At 47.7% G+C, this 22,974-nt stretch overlaps 2 protein-coding genes across 11 annotated transcripts in view; one reads left to right on the top strand and one right to left on the bottom strand.

Moving 5' to 3' along the window:
* Positions 1-553: 553 nt before the first annotated feature.
* LOC141766999 (endoplasmic reticulum-Golgi intermediate compartment protein 2-like) lies at positions 554-7,078 on the top strand. Its single transcript, XM_074634261.1, has 14 exons — positions 554-1,281; positions 1,315-1,524; positions 1,649-1,757; positions 1,842-1,888; positions 1,977-2,044; positions 2,157-2,197; positions 2,852-2,953; positions 3,082-3,174; positions 4,797-4,852; positions 5,013-5,111; positions 5,203-5,300; positions 5,397-5,559; positions 6,327-6,406; positions 6,533-7,078. Exons 2-14 carry the CDS (start codon positions 1,419-1,421, stop codon positions 6,596-6,598), a joined length of 1,128 nt encoding a protein of 375 aa, XP_074490362.1. The 5' UTR covers positions 554-1,281; positions 1,315-1,418; the 3' UTR covers positions 6,599-7,078.
* A 4,115-nt stretch (positions 7,079-11,193) lies between these two features.
* magi2b (membrane associated guanylate kinase, WW and PDZ domain containing 2b) overlaps positions 11,194-22,974 on the bottom strand; it is a 122,530-nt gene continuing 110,749 nt past the window's right edge. For 6 of the 10 annotated variants that reach the window (XM_074634164.1, XM_074634162.1, XM_074634161.1 and 3 more), the window contains 5 exons: positions 21,150-21,444; positions 19,193-19,427; positions 18,437-18,580; positions 15,571-15,709; positions 11,194-12,902 (listed from right to left, as the gene is read on the bottom strand). In XM_074634164.1, coding sequence (XP_074490265.1) covers positions 12,232-12,902; positions 15,571-15,709; positions 18,437-18,580; positions 19,193-19,427; positions 21,150-21,444 — 1,484 coding nt within the window. In that variant the 3' untranslated portion in view covers positions 11,194-12,231. Of the gene's footprint in view, positions 12,903-14,676; positions 14,788-15,570; positions 15,710-18,436; positions 18,581-19,192; positions 19,428-21,149; positions 21,445-22,974 lie in introns of all 10 variants that reach the window. The other 4 variants (XM_074634166.1, XM_074634170.1, XM_074634171.1 and 1 more) reach the window with 2 other exon arrangements.

Genomic DNA, 22,974 nt, shown 5'->3' with positions numbered 1-22,974 from the left:
AACGTTTAATCTGTGATCTGTCTTCACTCCGGTATGAAACTCCAGTGATGTTGAGAGGTAAAGTTATCAGATCAGTCTGATCGGCAGCAACATCCAATCAGTAACTGATATCCAATAAGGGGGCGTGTCTATCAGCAGCAGCGTCCAATCAGTAACTGATATCCAATAAGGGGGCGTGTCGGTCGGTAAAAGACTTCCGTGCAGGATACACTGGTGTATCCTCGCTCATAGCTCCTCCGGCAAGCCTCCTCGATCCTCGATCCTCGCTCCTCGATGCACAAATAAGGGCTTTGGAACGATCTTCAAAATGGCGCACCAGAACAACTTCCGGTTCAAGCGAGGATCGAGGAGCGAGGAAACGAAAATTAAGAGCTTTGGAACGCACCCTATATTCCAGACTATCAGGTCAAACTGCTTCAGCTAACAGCTAACAGCTAACAGCTGCTCTCTGAGGTAACTCACCTGTTTGTTGTTTCTTGATGTTTCACTGTGGAGATCAACTCTTTAACTGAAGACTGAGCTGACGGCTCAGTTACGACTTCTCTCATCACTCAGAGCAGCATCCGGAGGCAGGCTAGCTACCTAGCTTAGCTAAATTAGCATGAAGTGTTAGCTGTGTTGCTAACATGCTAGCAGCTGTGATGTTCATCGTCAGCAGAGAGAAGAGGAGCTGAAGAGGAGCTGAAGAGGAGCAGAAGAGGAGCAGAAGAGGAGCAGAAGAGGAGCTGAAGAGGAGCAGAAGAGGAGCTGAAGAGGAGCTGAAGAGGAGCAGAAGAGGAGCAGAAGAGGAGCTGAAGAGGAGCTGAAGAGGAGCAGAAGAGGAGCAGAAGAGGAGCTGAAGAGGAGCTGAAGAGGAGCAGAAGAGGAGCTGAAGAGGAGCTGAAGAGGAGCAGAAGAGGAGCAGAAGAGGAGCTGAAGAGGAGCTGAAGAGGAGCAGAAGAGGAGCAGAAGAGGAGCTGAAGAGGAGCTGAAGAGGAGCTGAAGAGGAGCTGAAGAGGAGCAGAAGAGGAGCTGAAGAGGAGCTGAAGAGGAGCTGAAGAGGAGCTGAAGAGGAGCAGAAGAGGAGCAGAAGAGGAGCAGAAGAGGAGCTGAAGAGGAGCAGAAGAGGAGCTGAAGAGGAGCAGAAGAGGAGCAGAAGAGGAGCAGAAGAGGAGCTGAAGAGGAGCAGAAGAGGAGCTGAAGAGGAGCAGAAGAGGAGCTGAAGAGGAGCAGAAGAGGAGCTGAAGAGGAGCAGAAGAGGAGCAGAAGAGGAGCAGAAGAGGAGCAGAAGAGGAGCTGAAGAGGAGCAGAAGAGGAGCTGAAGAGGAGCAGAAGGTTTCACATCGACCAGAGAACTGAACATCAACGAGCTGCTAGAACCTCCAGGTCTGTGAGTTAGTCTCTCTTAATGAGGTAGTGAGTCTCTGCTCTCTGGCACCATGAGGAGACTGACTAAGAAGAAGGCTCTGGGTCTGGTCAAGGAGCTGGACGCTTTCCCTAAAGTCCCCGAGAGCTACGTGGAGTCCACAGCCAGCGGGGGGACAGGTAGGTAACCCACACAGGTCAACCACAGGTAGACTCAGGTAGACTCAGGTAGCATCCTTTATATAAGGTTACACCTCATTCTGATGCCCTCTCTGTCTCTCTCTGTCTCTCTCTGTCTCTCCAGTGTCTCTGATAGCTTTCACTCTCATGGCTGTCCTCGCCTTCCTGGAGTTCTTCGTGTACAGAAACACCTGGATGAAGTATGAGTATGAGGTGGACAAAGACTTCAGCAGGTAAAGAGGAGATGAAGAGGAGATGATCATTGTGCTTCAGTCCAGTGTGTTTGTCTCCTAACTGCATCTTCTCTTCTCTTCCAGTAAGCTGAGGATAAATGTTGACATCACGGTGGCCATGAGATGTCAATGTAAGTACCAACAGAAGCTGTGATATTCATTAGTATTCCAGCTGCAGAGAGAGAGAATGAGGAAGGATGTTTCTATATGTGACTGCAGATATCGGAGCAGATGTTCTGGATCTGGCAGAGAACATGGTCGCTTCTGATGGTTTAAAATATGAACCAGTGAGTACGAGCAGCGCCTTCACTGAGCAGTCACAGCTTATTTAAAACAGATTCTATATTCTCTCTGTGTAACAGCAGTAAAGTTAATTATCTGTGTTTTGTCACATTTCAGGTCAACTTTGAGCTCTCTCCAGAGCAGAGGTTATGGCACATGTAAGAATAACAGTTACACCTCTTAACATGTATATATGAACCCTCCCTGAAGGAATACAGGAGCATTTTCATTCAGCATTATTCAGCTCTGTCATTTACATTACATCTAAATTCAGTTGTCAGTGACATAAACATCCCAGCGTCTCTCAGGAAAGAGACCTTCCACCTGTCAGATACAGAGTACATGTTGACTGGCAGGTTCAAATATCAGGTCATCATGGCAAACAGGTTTCTCATATGTTAATAAATATTATTATAAAAAAACAATCCTTCAGGTAAAAATAGGCAATGATTAATGATATGATATTCCATATTTCTAATGTCAGGTACCGATGACCGAGTATTTCTAGTAGTTCTGAAGCGTAGCTTTTAGAACTGAGTGTCCGGTAGAACTGTTGCCACGGTGGCAGGAGAGGAAAACTCTCGTCTTCATACAGTATTCACAGATCAGCAGACTAACGGTAGCCTAGCAGAGCAGGAAATACATGTTACCTGATGTGTAGAGCAAACAAGCTGGTAAAGTTTACTGTATGATGAAAGCTTCCTTTTCTCAAATTTAAAATACTGTTTCATCCATTGTGATTGTTTTTATTTTTTTATCTCATTCCAAGTGAGTTTTTGTCTCCTTCATGTCTCCGTCCCTCTCTCTGTTAGGACACTACTGCACATCCAGGAGCGTCTCCGGGTGGAGCACGCTCTCCAGGACGTCATCTTCAAGGCTGCCATTAAAGAAGCTCCTCCTGCTCAGCCTAAAAGGTCCTAAACATCCTCAACATCAACTCTTTGGAACTGAGAGATGGTTATTAAAATAGGATTACAAATATAAACAAGAGAGTGTTCAAACCTGTTCAAACCATTGTGTTGCTCCTTCTCCCCCCCCGTAGTGAGGACGGCACCACTACCCTCAGTGCCTGCAGGATACACGGACACCTGTACGTCAACAAGGTGGCGGGAAACTTCCATGTTACCGTTGGCAAGTATGTATCTACAGTACACGGCTGTAACACACACTGTGTGTTCCATTACTCATACTCATACTACTGTACTGTCTAGTACGGCAGAAAAATATCTAGTATGTCCCAATACACAGTATGTCAATGCAGCAAGCCCAAAAGTACCAGGATGTCCTGCTACATCCGGTCACATTCTGCAGGATGTAAACCAGCAGGATGATCTGCTACATCTGGTCACATTCTGCAGGATGTGAACCAGCAGGATGATCTGCTACATCCGGTCACATTCTGCAGGATGTGAACCAGCAGGATGTCCTGCTACATCTGGTCACATTCTGCAGGATGTGAACCAGCAGGATGTCCTGCTACATCTGGTCACATTCTGCAGGATGTGAACCAGCAGGATGATCTGCTACATCCGGTCACATTCTGCAGGATGTGAACCAGCAGGATGTCCTGCTACATCTGGTCACATTCTGCAGGATGTGAACCAGCAGGATGTCCTGCTACATCTGGTCACATTCTGCAGGATGTGAACCAGCAGGATGTCCTGCTACATCCGGTCACATTCTGCAGGATGTAAACCAGCAGGATGATCTGCTACATCCGGTCACATTCTGCAGGATGTGAACCAGCAGGATGATCTGCTACATCTGGTCACATTCTGCAGGATGTGAACCAGCAGGATGTCCTGCTACATCCGGTCACATTCTGCAGGATGTGAACCAGCAGGATGTCCTGCTACATCTGGTCACATTCTGCAGGATGTAAACCAGCAGGATGTCCTGCTACATCTGGTCACATTCTGCAGGATGTAAACCAGCAGGATGTCCTGCTACATCTGGTCACATTCTGCAGGATGTGAACCAGCAGGATGTCCTGCTACATCTGGTCACATTCTGCAGGATGTGAACCAGCAGGATGTCCTGCTACATCTGGTCACATTCTGCAGGATGTAAACCAGCAGGATGTCCTGCTACATCTGGTCACATTCTGCAGGATGTAAACCAGCAGGATGTCCTGCTACATCTGGTCACATTCTGCAGGATGTAAACCAGCAGGATGTCCTGCTACATCTGGTCACATTCTGCAGGATGTAAACCAGCAGGATGTCCTGCTACATCTGGTCACATTCTGCAGGATGTGAACCAGCAGGATGTCCTGCTACATCTGGTCACATTCTGCAGGATGTGAACCAGCAGGATGTCCTGCTACATCTGGTCACATTCTGCAGGATGTAAACCAGCAGGATGTCCTGCTACATCTGGTCACATTCTGCAGGATGTAAACCAGCAGGATGTCCTGCTACATCCGGTCACATTCTGCAGGATGTGAACCAGCAGGATGTCCTGCTACATCTGGTCACATTCTGCAGGATGTGAACCAGCAGGATGTCCTGCTACATCCGGTCACATTCTGCAGGATGTAAACCAGCAGGATGTCCTGCTACATCCGGTCACATTCTGCAGGATGTAAACCAGCAGGATGTTCTGGCTGTTCTGACCCACAAACGTTCACAATGTTATGATGAAGTAGTTTGTCCCAGTTGTATGTATACTGCATACAACAGTACGTACTCTGTAAGAGCAGCTGCAGTCTGAGATCTGGAAGGACCCTTAGAGATTAAACCTCTTCATCCTGCTCAGGTCCATCCCACATCCCAGAGGCCACGCCCATCTAGCTGCACTCGTCAGCCATGACAGTGAGTATATGAGTATATAGATATATATATCTACACATGTCCACTCAACGAATGTTGTCATACTTTGGTAACATGGTGATGATATTCACTCTGTACATTAAAACTGTGGTTGCAGTTTCATTCACTTGATGATTATGAATTGTTTTGATTTGTGTCCCAGCGTATAACTTCTCTCACCGGATCGACCACCTGTCCTTTGGAGAAGTGATCCCCGGGATCATCAGCCCTCTGGACGGCACAGAGAAAGTCTCTCCTGAATGTACGCCTGCGTTGTCAAACATGAATCACTTTTTATCCTAATTTCTGTCTTTCCACTGAGCTAACATTATTATTATTATTATTATCTCCAGCTAACCACATGTTTCAGTACTTCATCACCATCGTGCCGACCAAACTGAACACCTACCAGGTCTCAGCAGACACACACCAGTACTCCGTCACAGAGCGGGTAGGTGACAGACGGTGTACATCTCGTTATGTTTGTGTAGTATTCTATCTGTGTATCGGTGTATATATGTTTAGTATTCCTCTTCATGCTCTGCAGGAACGAGTGATCAACCACGCTGCAGGCAGCCACGGAGTCTCAGGGATCTTTATGAAATACGATATCAGCTCACTGATGGTCCGAGTCACCGAGCAGCACATGCCTCTCTGGCAGTTTCTGGTCCGACTCTGTGGCATCATCGGAGGCGTATTCTCTACAACAGGTAGATAAACTCATCAGTAGTGTTCCAGATTAAAGGAACACACTGGAGCTTTGTCATGTTTTAGCCTGTACTTTAAATACGGCTCGCTAAATTGCTGCTGTTAATATTCACATTGCTTTCCTGACCTCTGGGCAGCCGTTGAGTGCTTTTCATTTGTTATATATTATTAGTATGAAAATCAACTTGCAGAGACTTAAAGGGACTGTTTGTAAGAATCAGAAATGTCCGTTAAGTCACCTAAAGTCAGCGTCCTGTTGCTGGCGCTTGTGCTCGCTCTACATAGACATGAAGGAGCATCGCTCAACACAGTGAGGAGACACACGTCAGCTAAAAGCACAATATCACTCTATAGTTAGTTGTGCATGGTAATGCAATTTTTAAAATCTAGATGTATGTGTGTTTGCCCAAGCCTCCGTTTGTTTACCACCTAAAGCAGGACTTAAGACATTTACTGTCCTCTAATCTTCTCATCTACTCCAGCAAATCACCTTTAAAACTGAATAGCCAGGTAGGTGTTCTCACAGAATGACTAAAGGTAACGGGAGGAGATGATGGAGGTACTGGCAGGGTCCAAGTTTCAATAGTAGAGGAGTGATTCTGCTGGTGAGGGCAGACGCTCAGACGTTCAGACGTCGTTCAGATGTTCAGATGTGCAGACGTCCATATGTTCAGACGTCCAGGCGTTCAGACGTCCAGGCGTCCAGACGTTCAGACTGTAAAATGAGCATCAGCGGCTGCAGTTAAACGGATCTTTGTCTGATTTGCAGGGATGCTCCACGGTGTGGTGGGATTCTTGGTTGATGTTGTTTGCTGCCGTTTCCAGATGGGAGTCTACAAACATGTTAAGGTGAGCAAACAACATGACCTTTAACCTCGTAGACACTACTTATTTTGAATTGGAATGTAACTGGATACTTTACCTATTCACTGTTTTACTGTGATCATTCTCTGTGTTTCTGTTCTTCTTTCCCAGGAGGCTCCTCTGAACGAGCAGCCGGACAGTGAAACCTCCATTCCTCCAGAAAATGAAGCTGAATAAGGAGTCTACATCTCAGCTGACCGTCAGCTCACCATCTCTGCCTAACCCTCCAGACAGCAACGCGACGCTGGCAACATGTTTACAGCTTGTTTTATTATGGATGACGTCCCGGCTTTGTTCACAAGTGTGTAAATATTTGTATTTTTAAATTTTTTATTGGGTGTGTTAAAGATTCCGACGTGACTGTCAGTCCACCTGTGAAGGATTATAATCCATACCTCCACTAACTATCTGTCATTTTCACTGGAACGCTGCTGCAACACTAATTATCTGCGTTATCGTGGATCTGGTCGTGGATCTGGTCGTGGATCTGGTCGTGGATCTGGTCGTGGATCTGGGAGGGGGTGAAGGGGGGATAAAGGGGGGATTGTGTGAGATACTAGAAGGGGTTTAAAATTGTTCCAACAGTGTGCCTATGAGTGTAAATTAGTGTTACAAATACGAGGCTGATTTATTAAATAAAATCCACTTTCAACTTGATGTGGACCCGTTATTAATATTAACATTAATATGAATATTGTTTCTGGTATCGTCTCACCTCGTGGCTGCTGCTAATGATTACTTTAATTTTTGAGTATTGTGCGTTTGATATTTTTTCGAGGTTGTTTTCATGTAATTTACAGTTTGTTATTCCAATAGTTTATAAACCAATTTTGAACGTAGTAAGTAAGTACCGTTCATCTTTACCTTTAAGACCGACTGGAGGTTTCCCTGAGTATCGTTTGCTCTTCTTTAACATACACGGGTTTTAAAAATGTTTTCTATGAACTTAAATATTTCTAACCAAAACAAATTCAACTGACTGCATGTGTAGAAAATGTGTGAATGATTTGCGTTTCTTTCACCTCAGTGTCTCCAGCACTGAGAGCTCGCTCTTCTTTTAGATTTGCATTTTATATATTTTTTTCATTCATCAGTTGAATCATTTGGTCGATAAAATATGATCCCAAAGATTGTGAGTCCAAAGTTACGTCTTCAAATGTCTTGTTTTGTCCAACCGTCACCCCAAAAAATATTAATTTCGAATGTTATAAAACGAAAGCAGCAACACTTGAGAAGCTGGAACTTTAGAAAATTTACCATTTTTGCTTTAATAAACAACTAAATGGATTATTATTGTTGTTTCATAGGATGCTCGAGTCTCCACTTTAAGGTGGTTTAAAGTAAAACAGCCTACGAGTGAATATTTTACACCATGTCAAGAGTTTATTTGACAGTATCTCAGAATATCTTTCAGTAAACAAGTTTTTAGTTTTTTAGCAAAATGTAATATATCAGTACTGTCGCATTTCATAAAAATAGTTGTTCACGTCTTTGAAACTACAGTATCAATGATACAGTAAACCATATTTGTAGGAATACAGCTGTACAAGGTGAATAATACACAGTTAACACTACACAGTTATACTTGATCTCAACGGGGGGGTTCATGAACGTGCCGTCCTTCACCGGTTCCAATAAAGCGGGTTTTTTCTTTTTGTATATAAAATCACTCACAGCAGGCGGGGGGACGGGGAGACGGGGGGACGGACGGCCTGGACGGAGACAGAGGGCTGGAGGACATCTTCTTTCACCTTTTCTGAACTTTGACATTTGTACATACAGTGAACACGTTCCTACAGCCTCACGGCGTGTTCTCCCGCCTCACGGCGTGTTCTCCAGCCTCACGGCGTGTTCTCCCGCCTCACGGCGTGTTCTCCAGCCTCACGGCGTGTTCTCCCGCCTCACGGCGTGTTCTCCAGCCTCACGGCGTGTTCTCCAGCCTCACGGCGTGTTCTCCCGCCTCACGGCGTGTTCTCCAGCCTCACGGCGTGTTCTCCCGCCTCACGGCGTGTTCTCCAGCCTCACGGCGTGTTCTCCAGCCTCACGGCGTGTTCTCCCGCCTCACGGCGTGTTCTCCAGCCTCACGGCGTGTTCTCCAGCCTCACGGCGTGTTCTCCAGCCTCACGGCGTGTTCTCCAGCCTCACGGCGTGTTCTCCAGCTCCTCGCTGACACCTTGAACCGGTTTAAACCACATCAACCACAGTTCAACTTCTCAGGTCTTCCTAGTGTCCTAGTGTCCAAGTGTCCAAGTGTCCCAGTGTCCCAGTCTGCAGGTGCATCGTCTCGCAAAAAGCAGTTAACCAGTCGGTCTAAACCGGTTCACAAGTACAGCTTAGATCTGCCGTCCTGCTGCATTCAGTCAAACTGTCACAATGAACTGTGATTCTTTTGAACTTCTCTTTCTTTGAGTACTGGAGGACTCTGGTCTGACTCTGGTCTGACTCTGGTCTGACTCTGGTCTGACTCTGGTCCTCCAGAGGTCTGTACTACGAAGCCAGTTCATCATCTCCAGGGTATCTTCTCGTTATCTGGCTTCACTAACTCTAACAACCGAGATCACGCTAAGCGGTCCTACAACGCTGGTTATCAACTCGGTAAGTCAACCCAGAGTTTCTCAGTCTGGCTGTGAGCGCGTTCACATGAACGGGGAGGTGTTTACAGCATCTGACCAATCACAGACATGAACAAGTCTACAGACTGCAGACAGACAGGCAGAGAGACACATTTAACAAAGGAAGAGTAAACTATATTAGACAGATATGAAGAAGTTAAACACATAATCAGACTAACAGTAACAGTTGAAGCTGCCAGATGCAGGAAGGACAGCTGGTGAAATAAAAAACTCCTGATGTGTGAATGTGTAAATTAACAGACTTATTAATTTAACGGAACACTCAAAAGTCAGATATAGTCGTCTAGATATAAACAGCTTTTAAAAGTGTAACGGATGAATGGATCACACCTAATCAAGCCCATCAATGAGAACGTGGTGTCTATGACTATTTGAACCTTCTTTCAGCTGCGTCCCGTCTCCGGCGGTGTGAAACGGACTCAAGACCAAGTCAAATAATAAATATAAAAATATAATTCAAAGTGGTGAACACCCACAGCATGAATCCAGCTGTTCTTCCTGCATCTGTCAGTTTAAACTGAGTTGTTTTTAGTCTGATTATGACGGTAACTTCTTCATATGTGTGTAATATTATCATACGATCCGCTCACCGAGCTCTGATTGGTCAGTAGGAGGTGCTTTTATAGGAGTTGATCTCTTATCTGGAACAGAACCTGCTCCGGAGCAGGTCAGCTGTTCAGCATCAGTTACCATGGTGATCTACCCCGGTAAGAAGTGAACCACCTTCGTAGGACAGAAAACCCTGAAGGGTTAACCCTTAAATTACCTCGCTAACCCCTAAACCCTGCTTCGTAGTACAGACCTCAGTACTCAGTGCTCTGGTGATTAATTTTTAATGACAGCAAATATCTTGTTGAGAGAAATGGCGGATATGAAAATGGAGAGACGTTGGAGGACAGTGACTTCATGTCGGGTGTCTCAGTTTAATAGCAGCATGCCTCGACTCTGCCGGTATCAAAACTCTGTGACGGAACACACGTTTCAATGCATTAGTGTTCCACAGGTCATCTGAAGTCGTGGGTTTCTGCAACAACACAAACTGAACTGGTTTTCTTTACAGAATAGAGAAATAAAGCTGAAATGAGACTCGTCTGACGGTCCACTGTGAGACATGTCCACAGCTCCACTCTCCCAGAGGACTCTAAGAAGAGGACGTAATGCTACAGGCTACATCGTGTCCCCATTGAAGCACTAGGGGACGAGGGCGATCACTGACATTGAAAAGAGTGCATCAGGATAACTCTCTCTCTCTCTCTCTCTATATATATATATAGTATATATATATATATACATATATATATATATATATATATAGTATATATATATACATATATACATATATATAGTATATATATATATATGTATATATACTATATATATATATATATATAGTATATATATATATATATAGTATATATATATATATGTATATATACTATATATATATATATATATACTATATATATATATATATATATATATGTATATATATATATATATATATATATATATATACTATATATATATATATATATACTATATATACATATATATAGTATATATATATATATGTATATATACTATATATATATATATATATACTATATATATATATATATAGTATATATATATATATATACATATATATATATATATATATAGTATATATATATACATATATACATATATATATAGTATATATATATATATGTATATATACTATATATATATATATATATATATACTATATATATATATATACACACTATATATATAGTGTATATATACATATATACGTATATATATTATATATACGTATATATGTATATATATACTGCTGCTCGGTGTTCAGTCAGAAGGAAACCGGCTCCACAACTCAACAGTGTGCTGATACGTGTGCACGGTCAGTAACATCTGTTGTGCACGCTCAGTAACATCTGTTCTGCATTCAGCAGCTCTGCATTAGTTCGAGTAAGGCACTCGGCCCCACCTCCTAACCATCGGCCTCCCCCCCCCCCCACACCGATGCCCCTCTCCCACAGTGATGTGGTACACTTAGCACAGTAAAAGGCATAGAAATGGGAGATATAGACTGGACTAAAGTCTTCCGTTGAGCATTAAATGAACACAACACGGCTCAATGACTGCATGGTGGACTGGTTGTGATACATAACTCAGAACAGGATGATGAGTTCTCACTAAGCCGACTGTCTTCAAACTCAAACGTTCAATCTGATGAAAAAAAAAAGATTTTCTTTTTGTCTCACGTGAGTTCCAACTGGTCGGCTCCACAGAGGACGTCCTCTCTATGTTCTACCTCTAAAAGACATGTGAGTCCCTGTATAAAGACATGGTGGTTTATATCCATGCAGGCGACCGCCGCCTCCCTCGGCGGTCCGGGTCCGCTGACCGACACAGTCTCTGATATGTAGTAATAGACGAGGCCGTGAAATAGCGTCCTGGTGTTTGTTCTCTTTTCTTTACAATGTCTCTAACTACAACACGGCCTCAGAAACACCTACAGGGACGCTTCTGAGACAACCAAATGTACATATTGTTCACATCTTTACATTTACAGTATATGATATATCGGTAGGCATGTGAGATCTAACGTATGGGGGGTTAACCGGGCCGTCTCTGGGGTCAGTGCCGTGTCCTCCAGGAGTGTCCGTGTCTCTGCCTCCCTCTGACAGGTCTTTAGTCTCACTCGTCCCACTGCTCAGAGAAAATGGAGCAAAAGTAAATCTGTTGGATGGACATACGTCTCTCTTTCCTGCGAGGAACCGCGTTCCATCTGAGATCTGAGGTTACGATCCGGTCTGAGCCCGATCCGGTCTGAGGCCGGTCCGGTGGAGCAGTTAAAGGTACGCGTGGACAGCACAGCTCCGCTCAGAACCGTCTGAGATCAGAACATTAACCGTCACATCTGAGGGTCCAACAGTTTGATACTGTATGTTACAATAGCTGTGAAAGTTCCTCTGCTTTTTAAGGTGGTGGGTGTAATAATTAATAATTCATAATTATCTGGTAAGAACAAATGAAACATAAAATATGATCTTAGAAGAAGATGGAGAAGAAAACAGGACAGAAAGAGAGGGTGGGGGGGGATTTACTGCTTCTCTCAGACTGAATGAGGAGCCAGATAGTGTGACCCGGTCCAAACCAGCAGGATCCATTCTACCTGCTCACTGTGGAGGTCCAGGACCTCAGGGTGCCGGGCAGTTTGTCAGAACCAGGGACGTTCCAGGGCCCTGGGGAGGCCGCTGCGCTCCTCGCCGGAGGATCTTCGAGGGTTTTAGAGGGGCAGCAGAGCCCGCCGTGGCCACCGGCCCTCTCCTCTTCTCTGGGGAACAGACCTCGGGACACCAGCCTCTCCTGGAGGCTGACAGGTCCGTCTCCAGCGCCTAGAGAGGCTCCGTTCACACTCACATACGGGTCCCAGGGCCAGACAGTGCTCAGCGCCTGTGTGTGCACGCCCTTCCTCTCACAGCAGGGGGAGCAAGTCTCCCTCTGTCTCTCTCTTCTTTCAACGGACCTCCCCAGGACAGCTTTGGGAGGCAAAGGCCGAGGCTGTCTGTCCCCTGGTCCACAGTCCACCTCTCCAGACCCCCTGATGATGCTCTTCTGCTGGGTGGACCTGCCACCTGTAGCCCCTCTCATGGAGCTGTGGTCTGGTAGCTGTGGAGCTTTGTCTGCCGTGCACGCTGTGGCCTCTAGATGGAGCTGATGAGGGGAGTCCGGGGCGGAGGCTGGGTGGGATGAGAGCGATGGAGTCGGGTAGGGGTCGAGGGTCACTTCCTGCAGGGCAGTGTGGGCTGTAGAAAGGGAATCCCAGGGGCCGACACAGTCTGTCACAGAAGAAGAAGAAGACACGCTCAGGTGGACCCAGATACAAGCAGAGTGGCACCAAACAGCATGCACGTGCACTCAATACACAATACCATTAAACATCCTGATAGAATATCAGACACATTCACATGCAAACGTGTGTGAGCAGCACACACACACACACACACACACACCTGACCATGCAGGCCTCTACACCTGAAGGCTAATCTACACAACTCCTACAGAAACAGACGGGATGTCACGAGAACCGGTACGTCGGTACCAAGTCGATGCCAAAAGTCTAAAAACGTGACGGTACTGGTTTTCTACAGTACCGGCGGAACCGTACGATGCCTTCAGGGTCCCAATTAACACCCGCGAATACCCTCAGAAACCAGCTGCTTCTGTCCTCTGCTCTCTGTGTCGGAGTTTGACTCACACACACAACAGCGCCATGCAGCGGTGAGATCAAGACATCCAGAGATCCAGAGATCCTTTATGTTCGAGAAGAGGATTCACTCATGGAGGAAAAAACTGAACTGAACAAACTGAATTTCTATCTTTCATTGCTTATTGCTAAATCTCTGAAAAGTGGTGTTTTGTTTTTTTATTGAACTCTGGACTTCCGGTGAATGTTATTGGGACTTGCATTTGATTATCTTTCACTTAACCCAGATCCACTTAGTTTAACCGATCCAACAGCATCCAATCAGGTTTCAGGAGAAACCCATGAAGAACTAACGTTGTGTTACTGAGCACCAGATGGATCCAGTTACTCTGCTGTTAAAATCACCTTACAGTTGGTGAAGAGCTCATATGGTCCGTTTAGGACTCGAGACCTGAGTTGGGACTTGAGTCACAGACTTGAAACTTACTTGCAGGGTCTGAAGTTACACCACCCGCCACCCGCTAAATATGGATAAACTGTTGGTAGTGGCGGGTGAAACCATCAGGACATCCGCCACTTCACTGCCATTCAGTTATCATTATGTGGCATTCAAAGTCTGCTCAGGAAAAAGGACTATTGTGTGAAGGTAAATTACAACGTTATCATGATGTGTTCAAATGTAATCTCGTAAAAATTAAGTTTTTTGGTTGTTTGAAGGAGATGTTTTCACATCAATATAAAATAGATATTAGAGAGACTTATGACCTGTGGCAGGAAGTTCATTTCAGACCCTGCTTACTTGTGACTTGCAAAACAATGCCTTAGTCCCACCTCTGGAAGCCTTTACCAGTGAAATGTCACCATGTCAGTGAGTTTAAACGACTGCAGTCTGAGGATGGATACAGACACATGGACACACTACAGGTTTTTTTTACCGTGGTATCGAATTGGGTATCGAGAATCGTGGAAATTCACCGGTATTGGTATCGACTACTAGATTTCTGGTACCGTGACATCCCTAAAACAGACACGTGGGACATGATTCATTCAGAGCTGGAGAACAACGAGCGTTTGTAGTTGTGTGACAGACTGATATCACACAGTCTACTTCACAGCCTCTACAGTCTACTACTACCGTTTCATCTGGAGGGTCACTTCAAACCATACTGCTCTCTGACTACAACACGCAGGAGCACCCTCGCACGCACGCACGCACGCACGCACGCACGCACGCACGCACGCACGCACGCACACACACACACACACACAGGCACGGCTGCTATCTTCCCATGCAGAAGCTCATGATCATGCATACAGGAATGCATACCGAGAGCACACACGGCTACGCCACGCTGCACACACAGATGAATAGGTATGGAAAGAGAGACGTGCAGTTTTTCACAAACCGTGTCTTTAGAGTGGCCCATTAGGAAGAAATAGGGGGAGCTTAGTGTGTCACCTTTCATGCACATGGAGAGGTTGGAAGGTACCATTCCTGAGGGAAGGCAAGTAAAAGCCTATACCAATCATTAGACTTAAAGCAGAGGGGTTACAACACACAGAGGCTAAAGACCAGGTTAATCTCAGACAAGAGTTCAGAACGCTGCAGAGCAGTTATTATTATTAGATTAATGCATGTTAATATGTTCTTGAGAAAATCATGTAGCATTAGCAGGAGACAGCCATTCTGGTTAAACACAGTAATGTTGAATCTGTGAAGTACAACAGTGAGCAGGAGATCAGGTCAGAGACTGAGGACAGAGACAGAGCGGAGAGACAGAGGAGGGAGACTGAGGACAGAGACAGAGCGGAGAGACAGAGGAGGGAGACTGAGGACAGAGACAGAGCGGAGAGACAGAGGAGGGAGACTGAGGACAGAGACAGAGCGGAGAGACAGAGGAGGGAGACTGAGGACAGAGACAGAGTGGAGAGACAGAGGAGGGAGACTGAGGACAGAGACAGAGCGGAGAGACAGAGGAGGGAGACTGAGGACAGAGACAGAGCGGAGAGACAGAGGAGGGAGACTGAGGACAGAGACAGAGCGGAGAGACAGAGGAGGGAGACTGAGGACAGAGACAGAGCGGAGAGACAGAGGAGGGAGACTGAGGACAGAGACAGAGCGGAGAGACAGAGGAGGGAGACTGAGGACAGAGACAGAGTGGAGAGACAGAGGAGGGAGACTGAGGACAGAGACAGAGCGGAGAGACAGAGGAGGGAGACTGAGGACAGAGACAGAGCGGAGAGACAGAGGAGGGAGACTGAGGACAGAGACAGAGTGGAGAAAGAGTTAGAGAACCCACCATATTCTGGCACCTGTCCCGTGCCTCGCTTTAACAGCAGCCTGACCCGCCGGCCTCCCGCCTTGATGAGTTCGATGGCGCGGGCGTGAGTCATGTCCCGAGTGCTGTCCCCGTTAATCTCTATGATCTGATCCCCCACCTGGAGGAGACAAACAGTGCATAGGGTCCATTCCTGTCAGCCTCGGTTCGTCCACAGAGTTGACTTTTCTACACAACCACAGTCTTCTGCTGGGGGGGTGGGGGGGGGGGCTGGGGAATAAGTGCCATTAAGTGCCTTGTTGAAGAGCAGAGCAGAGAGTTACTCAGTCAGTGAGTTGACATGCTCTTAGACTTCATCACATTCCCCCCTTTTGAACCTAGAAGCTCCTCATGCCCCGTGAAGAAGACGAAGGGCCGACAGGAGGGGGGCGACCATTCACTCAGCTCACCATACCATACACCGTACGATACGATTCCATACGATACCATACCGTACGATACGATGCGATGCGATGCGATGCGATGCGATGCGATACGATACCATACGATACCATACGATACGATACGATGCGATGCGATGCGATACGATACACCATACCATACCATACCATACCATACCATACCATATGATACCATACACCATATTGGGTTCACGATACGATAACATATTATAACAAACATTTTAACAAAACTTGAATGATGAAAATATATGACTGAAAAATAGCCCTTTATTAAAAAGACATAAAATGCAAAAACAATGCTGTTGCTCTATAGTTCCATTTTTTATGGTATCGGTCCTTCCTCCTGTCCTCTGTCCTCCATCAGTCAGTATCAGTCCTTCCTCCTGTCCTCTGTCCTCCATCAGTCTATATCAGTCCTTCCTCCTGTCCTCTGTCCTCCATCAGTCAGTATCAGTCCTTCCTCCTGTCCTCTGTCCTCCATCAGTCAGTATCAGTCCTTCCTCCTGTCCTCTGTCCTCCATCAGTCTATATCAGTCCTTCCTCCTGTCCTCTGTCCTCCATCAGTCAGTATCAGTCCTTCCTCCTGTCCTCTGTCCTCCATCAGTCTATATCAGTCCTTCCTCCTGTCCTCTGTCCTCCATCAGTCTATATCAGTCCTTCCTCCTGTCCTCCATCAGTCAGTATCAGTCCTTCCTCCTGTCCTCTGTCCTCCATCAGTCTATATCAGTCCTTCCTCCTGTCCTCCATCAGTCAGTATCAGTCCTTCCTCCTGTCCTCCATCAGTCTATATCAGTCCTTCCTCCTGTCCTCTGTCCTCCATCAGTCAGTATCAGTCCTTCCTCCTGTCCTCTGTCCTCCATCAGTCAGTATCAGTCCTTCCTCCTGTCCTCCATCAGTCTATATCAGTCCTTCCTCCTGTCCTCCATCAGTCAGTATCAGTCCTTCCTCCTGTCCTCTGTCCTCCATCAGTCTATATCAGTCCTTCCTCCTGTCCTCTGTCCTCCATCAGTCAGTATCAGTCCTTCCTCCTATCCTCTGTCCTCCATCAGTCTATATCAGTCCTTCCTCCTGTCCTCTATCAGTCTATATCAGTCCTTCCTCCTGTCCTCTGTCCTCCATCAGTCAGTATCAGTCCTTCCTCCTGTCCTCTGTCCTCCATCAGTCAGTATCAGTCCTTCCTCCTGTCCTCTGTCCTCCATCAGTCTATATCAGTCCTTCCTCCTGTCCTCTGTCCTCCATCAGTCAGTATCAGTCCTTCCTCCTGTCCTCTGTCCTCCATCAGTCTATATCAGTCCTTCCTCCTGTCCTCCATCAGTCAGTATCAGTCCTTCCTCCTGTCCTCCATCAGTCTATATCAGTCCTTCCTCCTGTCCTCTGTCCTCCATCAGTCAGTATCAGTCCTTCCTCCTGTCCTCCATCAGTCAGTATCAGTCCTTCCTCCTGTCCTCCATCAGTCAGTATCAGTCCTTCCTCCTGTCCTCCATCAGTCTATATCAGTCCTTCCTCCTGTCCTCTGCTGATGTCACTGACTGCTGCAGGTAATGTTATGGCTGGTGGGGGGGGGGGGGGGACTTTGCCTCAGCCAGCTGATCAGTTTACCAGCTTTACCAAACTAATAACGCATCTTGGCTTTACACTTGCAAAGTTTTATTGCACTTCCTAACACCAACGAGCGTAGCGTCAACTCATCTCCTCCACCGCGGCCTCTCTGACGGGCTGTTCACTGACTGCGCTGTGTGTGTGTTGATGTGTGTGGCGCTCCGACAAGGCCTATGAAAGGAGGCTGGGTCACGGGCGGACATGGCCTTTGGGGTATAACACATGTGCAGTGTAAATGAAGCTGCGGCCGAGCGTTGCGATTGGTTCAATTTCGGCGAGGGCAGACCAGATTTAACTGTGCAGGTGTTTTACCCCGAAGAGATGCCGCGTCCTCAGCCTCCTTCCAGAGGCCTCACAGAGCAGCAGGAAGAGGCTGCAGCTTCAGCCCCGGAGCCCGTATGTATGTAGGACCTATTATAACCTGATATCACCATTCAGTTATTTGTCTCTATGATGCATATCGTCATGTTTTTATATCGCAATATTTGGTCCCACCCCGAGTAGTCAGATAAAGGTTTGAATGAACAGAAGAAGGGAAAGATAAAACGCATGTTGCAGACGAACAGCAGCAGTGTTGAAACATCTGTGCTGTATTCAATCTGACACCATTTTTAAATTCTGTGAAATAAATCTCTCACACACAAACATGTGATATTATTATTATTATTATTATTATTATTATTATTATTTAAGATGGTCAAACTGGCGTTTTGCTGCTTCTCAGTGCACATCTGTGACTGGATACATTTCTACATTTCTTCAACAGAACAGCTGTTTTCAGTGACAGCAATAATCTCCCAAAGAGCTTTTCAACTCCGTCATCTCACCCTCATCCTTCCGTTCCGTATGGCAGGACCGTCTTCAGCGAGGCGCAACACAAACAGATCCATCTTGTACTCTCTGCCTCCGCGGATACTGAAGCCAAAACCTTTTGCACTTTTCTCCAGCTCCACCGTGAAGTAATCATAGTCCTGCAGAAACAACGTACACATCTTACAGAAACCCGCCGCAGATAACAGTGTATGACCATTATTATTACCAACAACCTCTCCCTCCTGGCAGAACTGCATACACACTTAATAGAGCTCAACAGTGACGATCCGGAAGTGATAATCCTGTTCATGTTGTGACCCGTCCAGACTCCATGGTGGTTTAACGCTCCTCTAGAGGCCACAAGTCTGGGATATCAATCTTGTTTTAAGAAAAACTGGATTTAGTCGCGATGTCATGGAGAGGTACTACACTACCCACAATCCTAAGCGGAACAGCAACCTCTCTGATTGGTCGAGCTCGTTGTTACCACGGAAATGTGTACCGCACCAGTAAATGGCTAGTGAGGGTACATGCTCTGCGGTCTGCTCACGGATTTCCATTTTTGCTCTGAATCAAATGTTTTACGGTCAGGCTTCATCTCGTAGCGGCTTTGCTTCGTTCCAAACTTCTAACTCTTTATATGAGGATTTTCTGAAACGTCAACGGAGTAAATGAACGGGATATTCACTTCCGGAACCGGAGCCGTTCAAAACGTGTGCGGTCACTGTCGAGTGTGAAGTTGAGCCGATGGTCCTGGGTGGTTACTGTACCTGTTCCAGCTGAACCTGTGGCCTGAACTCAGGAGGGAGGCCCAGGGGGAACTGAGCAGCCGCAGGGTGCTGCCTGAAGTCCAGCAGACCAGGCGGGTGTCGGTAGTCCAGTGTCGGTGGCTGTCGGTAGTCGACAACCGGTGGGTGACGATAGTCTACCGGAGGTTGCCTGTAATCAGTGAACGGAGGATGGCGGAAGTCAGGTTTGACATCCTGTCTGGCTTTGACCTCTGACCTGTGAGGAGAGAGAAAGAGACGAGATCAGAGAAGTTTGTGTCATGTTGGAGAGAGCATCGTTTTCAGTAGGGATGCACTGATACCACTTCAGACCGAGTACAAGTATTGTGTACTCGCCGATACCGAGTACCGATACGAGTACTTCTCTGTGCCAAAAGAGCCTCGTTAACAGTCAGCTGGAGGGTGTGAGCGACACACGGCAGGCTGGGGAGTCCCGCATACGAGGCGGTGCGCCGCCACCGGCTCTAGGTCGGCTTGGAAAGGCTCGGGGCGAAGGTGGTCGCGGCCGCAGCTTTACAGCGCTACCCGCCAGGACCTCGCCGCACCGTGGATAAAGGGCTCGCTGAGCCCTCTCTCCCCGCCGGGGAGGGACGGGCCCCCTGCTCCCAGTGCGACTGTTGACCAGGGCGGGGCTCGGCCCACGTAAAAGACACCAGGGGTCTGTGGCGATGTCGGCAACCCACCTGATCCGTCTTGAAACACGGACCAAGGAGTCTAACGCACGCGCGAGTCAGAGGGTGCATTAAAGCCCCGTGGTGCAATGAAAGTGAGGGCTGGCGCGCCGGCTGAGGTGGGATCCCGGCCCCGCGGGGTCGGGCGCACCACCGGCCCGTCTCACCCGCACCATCAGGGAGGTGGAGTGAAAGTAAAGTTGTATCGGAGCCGTTTTGCGAGTACGAGTTTGAGTATGAGTACGAGTACATGAGCACAGTATCGGACCCGATACCATCCGTAGTTTTGAAGAAGCATTAAAGGAGGAGTTGTCCGACAACCTCACATGTCCACGTGAGTCTTCTCCTGTGAGAGGGGACAGTGAGTCTTCTCCTGTGAGAGTGGACAGTGAGTCTTCTCCTGTGAGAGTGGACAGTGAGTCTTCTCCTGTGAGAGGGGACAGTGAGTCTTCTCCTGTGAGAGTGGACAGTGAGTCTTCTCCTGTGAGAGTGGACAGTGAGTCTTCTCCTGTGAGAGTGGACAGTGAGTCTTCTCCTGTGAGAGGGGACAGTGAGTCTTCTCCTGTGAGAGTGGACAGTGAGTCTTCTCCTGTGAGAGTGGACAGTGAGTCTTCTCCTGTGAGAGGGGACAGTGAGTCTGACCGTGTAGATCTCTGTAAAGTCACATTGGAGCTCAGTCTGCTGTGAACAGGATCACTGAATGTGTCTCACCACCAGAAGGATGAAATATCACTCTCTGTTTTGAAACTTTTATCAAGCTCCCACTTGTAAAATGGACATAAATCTACAGCTGTGGGAGTGCTGCTCTTGATCTGATTCACACACACACACACACACACACACACACACACACACACACACACACACACACACCCCCATGCACGCACTCACATAGTTTTGAAATGGAAGAGGGTCTGATCGCCGGGTTGCTGCATTATAGAAGAGATACCTTAAAGTAAATTATTCACCGACACTGTAGAAGCTAAGTGGTGTTACGCAACAAAGTAGAAGCCAGCCTGAGACGGAGAGAGGGACACGGACAGACGTTGTGTGCAGTCACAGGTTTTCTTCTGAACTTACTGGCATGCGAGGAGAGGACGGCACGCACTCATTTATACACACAGTTTGATATCTGTCACCTTTGAAAAGTCCTCGCTCCTTCGTCCACTCAATCTCCGTTCAGTCGCTAAGACACACTACGCCTAAGGAGGCTTAGGAAGTCTACCTGCTGAGTTCAATCAAGCACATCCCTCTCCGTGCCGTCTTACCTGCCGTCGTGGAGGTAGAGCTGTGGCGGGAGGCCGGAGGGCTGGGTGACCGGGCTCTGCTGGGTGCCGGCCGGTGCAGGCTGGGAGGCTGCTGGTGCAGGAGGACCGGTCACTGTCTGATTGGTCTGAGCTGGTGGCTGGCCGGGCTGGCCGGGTATCTGACCCGTCTGAGTGGCCGTTTGGCCGGGCTGGGTGCCTCCTTGGCCTGGCTGGGCTACAGGGCTGGGCTGGGTCTGGGGGCTGTGTTTCTGGGTCATGGGGCTCTGCTTCTCTGAGCCGGGGCCAGAATGGGATCCTGGGATGGACAGAAGGTGAGACAAGACACAACTATGAAGAGAGGGGTTTAGAACAAACTGACAAAGGAAACATGCTCAGGATGCACAAGACAAGGTAGTGTTGTTGAATTCTGTATTTGAGTGAAACTACTGAATGATCTGCTGTATAATCTGAACCTTTAGCCTCGGATAGTGCTCACATCTAGAAGACACTAACGCCGGGATCAGACTACAGGATATTTGTGTCTTTGACGATGTTCACCATGTCAGATCTAACGATCACAGCGCCATAAACGCTTGCAGAGTCTCGGTCGGGTGACTGGCGAGACTCCACGTATGACCACGACCAATCATGGCACGTCGTATTCCACGATCACGCACGAGTTCAGACATCATCGTGTAGGCGGTTGAAGCGACTGTCGATCATAGCGACAGAAGTGTTGTGTGTGATGCTGGCGGTCCGTCGTTGGAGATGTCACACTAGGCGTGTCGAGACGAAAAATTCTGACAAGCTAGACTATTCCTCGAGGTGTCGTGGGGCGTCCCGGACGTGGCGTTGGTTGTCGTGTACTATGACACACTACACCAGATAAGAGGATCGATTTTCGCACACGGCCCTCACTTATCGTTCCCGATCCCCTACGACGGCCGTGTCGGGTTATAATGGATCCCCTACGACGGCCGTGTCGGGTTATAATGGATCCCCTACGACGGCCGTGTCGGGTTATAATCGATCCCCTACGACGGCCGTGTCGGGTTATAATGGATCCCCTACGACGGCTGTGTCGGGTTATAATGGATCCCCTACGACGGCCGTGTCGGGTTATAATCGATCCCCTACGACGGCCGTGTCGGGTTATAATGGATCCCCTACGACGGCCGTGTCGGGTTATAATGGATCCCCTACGACGGCCGTGTCGGGTTATAATGGATCCCCTACGACGGCCGTGTCGGGTTATAATCGATCCCCTACGACGGCCGTGTCGGGTTATAATGGATCCCCTACGACGGCCGTGTCGGGTTATAATCGATCCCCTACGACGGCCGTGTCGGGTTATAATGGATCCCCTACGACGGCCGTGTCGGGTTATAATGGATCCCCTACGACGGCCGTGTCGGGTTATAATGGATCCCCTACGACGGCCGTGTCGGGTTATAATCGATCCCCTACGACGGCCGTGTCGGGTTATAATGGATCCCCTACGACGGCCGTGTTGGGTTATAATGGATCCCCTACGACGGCCGTGTCGGGTTATAATCGATCCCCTACGACGGCCGTGTCGGGTTATAATGGATCCCCTACGACGGCCGTGTCGGGTTATAATCGATCCCCTACGACGGCCGTGTCGGGTTATAATGGATCCCCTACGACGGCCGTGTCGGGTTATAATGGATCCCCTACGACGGCCGTGTCGGGTTATAATGGATCCCCTACGACGGCCGTGTCGGGTTATAATCGATCCCCTACGACGGCCGTGTCGGGTTATAATGGATCCCCTACGACGGCCGTGTCGGGTTATAATGGATCCCCTACGACGGCCGTGTCGGGT

This window comes from Sebastes fasciatus, chromosome 4, assembly GCF_043250625.1.
Source record: "Sebastes fasciatus isolate fSebFas1 chromosome 4, fSebFas1.pri, whole genome shotgun sequence".
NCBI lineage: Eukaryota > Metazoa > Chordata > Actinopteri > Perciformes > Sebastidae > Sebastes > Sebastes fasciatus.
The sequence above is the reverse complement of the archived record's forward strand: the minus strand, read 5'-3'. Positions and strand labels throughout refer to the sequence as shown.